General features: G+C 33.5%; 1 protein-coding gene across 1 annotated transcript in view; it reads right to left on the reverse strand.

Annotated features, from left to right (window-relative positions):
- The window catches only part of LOC109390296 (sodium channel protein type 7 subunit alpha-like), a gene marked incomplete at its 3' end in the record, with an annotated part of 16847 nt that extends 13882 nt beyond the window's left edge, over positions 1 to 2965 (reverse strand). Inside the window, exon 1 of the mRNA XM_019656603.1 lies at positions 2755 to 2965. Within this exon, the coding sequence (XP_019512148.1) occupies positions 2755 to 2934 (180 nt within the window). The remainder of the gene's footprint in view (positions 1 to 2754) is intronic.
- Positions 2966 to 3284: the final 319 nt, after the last annotated feature.

A 3284-nucleotide genomic window follows, 5' to 3' on the forward strand; every position in this document is an offset into this window, starting at 1 on the left:
TAATTGTGCATTGAGGCTTCCTAAATTGCTGACCCATATAACCTGAACAAATGAATTTTTGTTCTTAAGGTGCTGACTTTTGGGATAGTTTACCATGCAGCAAAGTATGATGGCTACAGGTGAAACACTGCATGACTTTCTCTTCTGGCCTTAAAATATATCATTATGATTCTGACTATCCATGACCAGATATCTTTAATATGAGTTTGGAATGTCCATAAGAATGGTTAGCTGGAGTGGTATAGGAAAAATACAATGGGATGGGTTCACAATTTGGACTTGATAGTAGAAAAGAAGCTCAACTCTTTTAGCAAGTGAGAAAATATCTAAATCAATTGATAACTAAACCGCATAACTTATACTTCTTTCCCCACCATGTGCCTTTTGTCAATTTGGGCCCCAGAGCCTAAGAGAGTTGAGCCTACAGATGAGCCTACAGTCATCCCAGCTGAGGAAAGTATCATAAAAAATTGTGTGAGTCATAGCACTGACGAGCAGCACTGTATTCCTACTTTCTTTATTCCTCATATGAAATCATAGGATAGGAAGACATGAGAGTTTTGTCATCTCACTGAAGAATTGCTTATGAATATTGTTTTTAAGAACAATACATTTTTGTTAACGTAAATTATAGTCATAAAATATATACAAGCCATAAAATAAGTGAAATAAGAGCATATCTTTAATATTTATCTTCTTCATAGGCTTCTGGACAAAGAAAATATGTTACCTTTTTTGATAATTTCCACTAGCTCTAGGACACACTCAAACAAAAAATTGGATCCTTGTTTAGGTCCCAGCTCTGCAATTTAATAACTTCTTGGTCTCAAATAAATCATTTAGCTAGTCTGCCGATTGTTTATTTTCTATTCTTTTTATGAAATTCGATTAATAATATTCCATACTGTGCAATTCTCAGCATGGTTTTGATGATAAAATGAGGTAATGTAATCAAATGGGACCCATTGGTAAAAGCAAAATTATTCAATAAATACTATTGATTGTTGATAATGGCTTGATAGAAGAAAACATTCAACATCACTTACCTGGCATCTGTTCTGTTGCCACAAAGGAGAGCATAACTTTCTCCTTCCAAATAATAAAAGTTTTGTGTTTCTGAGAAATAGGAAAGAAATGATGTTTTATATCTGATTTTGAGTGACCAACTTATCTGAAATCAATTTAACTCTGTACAGAAGATGACTGTTCTTCTCTATGGTGAGAAGGAATGAGGATATAGTATGGCCTTTTTAATCTAGGAGGCTGGCCTAGCTTCCGGTGTACAGGCCAAAGACCTTTGGCAATCCACTACTTCACGGCCTTGAAAGAAACAAAACCCAGCATAGAAAGAGGAGACTCCCTTTCAAAATTAGAGTTCAGGAAAATGCATTTAACCAGCTGGCTANGAAAATTTGATAGACAAAATGACTTGCCAAAGATGTTACAATTATGAGGGATGCCTAAATCCAAAACTTTTGCTCTCTTCACTATATGAAGTTGGTGGAGGATAAAATAATACAATCTTATTAGGATGAAAAAGTGTATAAATTCTAGTTCTATAAAATTTTAGTATGAAATTGGGGCTAATTATAGCCCGTCTAATAGTTTTGTTAGGAAAATCAAATGAAACTATGCATGCAAAGATCTTAGCCCATGGCAAATATGCAATAAACATTAACTATTGTTAAATATAACTCCATTCCATGAACATCGACACTTTGTTTTGTTCATTTTTGTACCCATGGCATATCAAAGAGTACATGGACAAAGTACTTATTTGTTGAATGAATGGAGAATAATATTCTCTGAAGCATGAGCTGTTCTCTTTGGGAATAATCACTGAATTTTCCTACCATAGTCAGTTCAGTTTAGGGCAATGCTCAGAATACAAATCCAGTCCAAATCAAAGAAAACCTCATCTACGCTAGTCAATAAAACTCAGAATGTGATAATGATGAAGGTACTATATGGAATCCAACACCAGGGCATCCTCAGACTGATTTCTCATTTCAGTGGTATTGGGTAAGAATTTCCTTTAAGTCAATACTAACAACAAAATTAGCTAACATACTTTGAGGGCTGTAAAAAAGGCAAGACATTTGCTATTATATAAAGTGACAATCCATAAATATTTACTTATATTTTTTATTTATTAAAACTTCATTAAGCATTTCTACGTAGTAGATGCTAAGAACACAAAAATTAAAATAACACAAAATACATTTTCTTAGGTAGTATATCTCTTAGTGGAAAGAAGAATTGAACACACAATTAAAATAACCACTATCAGAGGCAATTATAGGGTTCCATGGAATTCTGGTATGGGATATGCCTAACTCTGAAAAGAGGGCTTGGGGAAAAGCTCAAAGAAGGAATCTTTGAGGCATGAATTTGAGGCATGAAACCCAAGACAGATAGAAAGAAACTTGAATTCAGGCAGNGTCATGACTTTTCCAACAACCCACTATCTAGTTTATATATATATTGTTTAACAGAAGTAGTAATACACATTTTGGAACAAAAAAAATATATGTATTAAAGAAATCTTTAAATATGTTGGCCATTCTTACCACAGCGCACTCAGGAATAAATGTTATGTAGCAAAAGTGAGCCCTATTATCAAAATCACTTTTGATCTTCTTATTGTTTACCACACACAGATACTGAGCATCTAGTAGAAGGCAATATGATCTGAGACTATGAGAAGATAACTCAAACTCTGTCATTCTAAGAAGCATTTTTACAAATGTGTACCTCAGCTGCTCCGTTCCCTTCTTGAAGTTCTTTTAAAGTATCCTGAAATTTCGATTCAATCTTCTGAGATTTTTCAGTGGCTGCCTGCTTCTCTTCTTCATAGGACACAGCAAGAATGCCCAAGAACAAACTTGCCATATAAAAGGCAAACCAAAAACTTATTATAATAAAAAAAACCATGTAGACCTTCCCAGAAGCATAAAGGATCTAGGGAGAAGTGAAAAAAACGGAACAAAGGAGAGAAATGTTATTTGTCTTCCTGTAATCTCCTGTTGTAAAATAAAGTCGTAAGTGGAATGTAATCACAAGACAGTTTAAATATTCATACCTGGAGAAATACCTAAAAAGCTCTTCAAAAAAATGTCACCTTTCAATAAAGAAAGCTGGACAATCTAGTTATGGAAGATTATTTTCCTTGCAGTAGATATGTAAATATCTTTACATATTATGAAATTTAATATAGTTAGAAAATGAATGTTTGGAGATTACTTTCTTCTGATCATTACTTTATGAAAATATCACAGGTACAA

Source organism: Hipposideros armiger, unplaced genomic scaffold (genome assembly GCF_001890085.2).
Source record: "Hipposideros armiger isolate ML-2016 unplaced genomic scaffold, ASM189008v1 scaffold_263, whole genome shotgun sequence".
In the NCBI taxonomy this organism is placed as follows: Eukaryota; Metazoa; Chordata; class Mammalia; order Chiroptera; family Hipposideridae; genus Hipposideros; species Hipposideros armiger.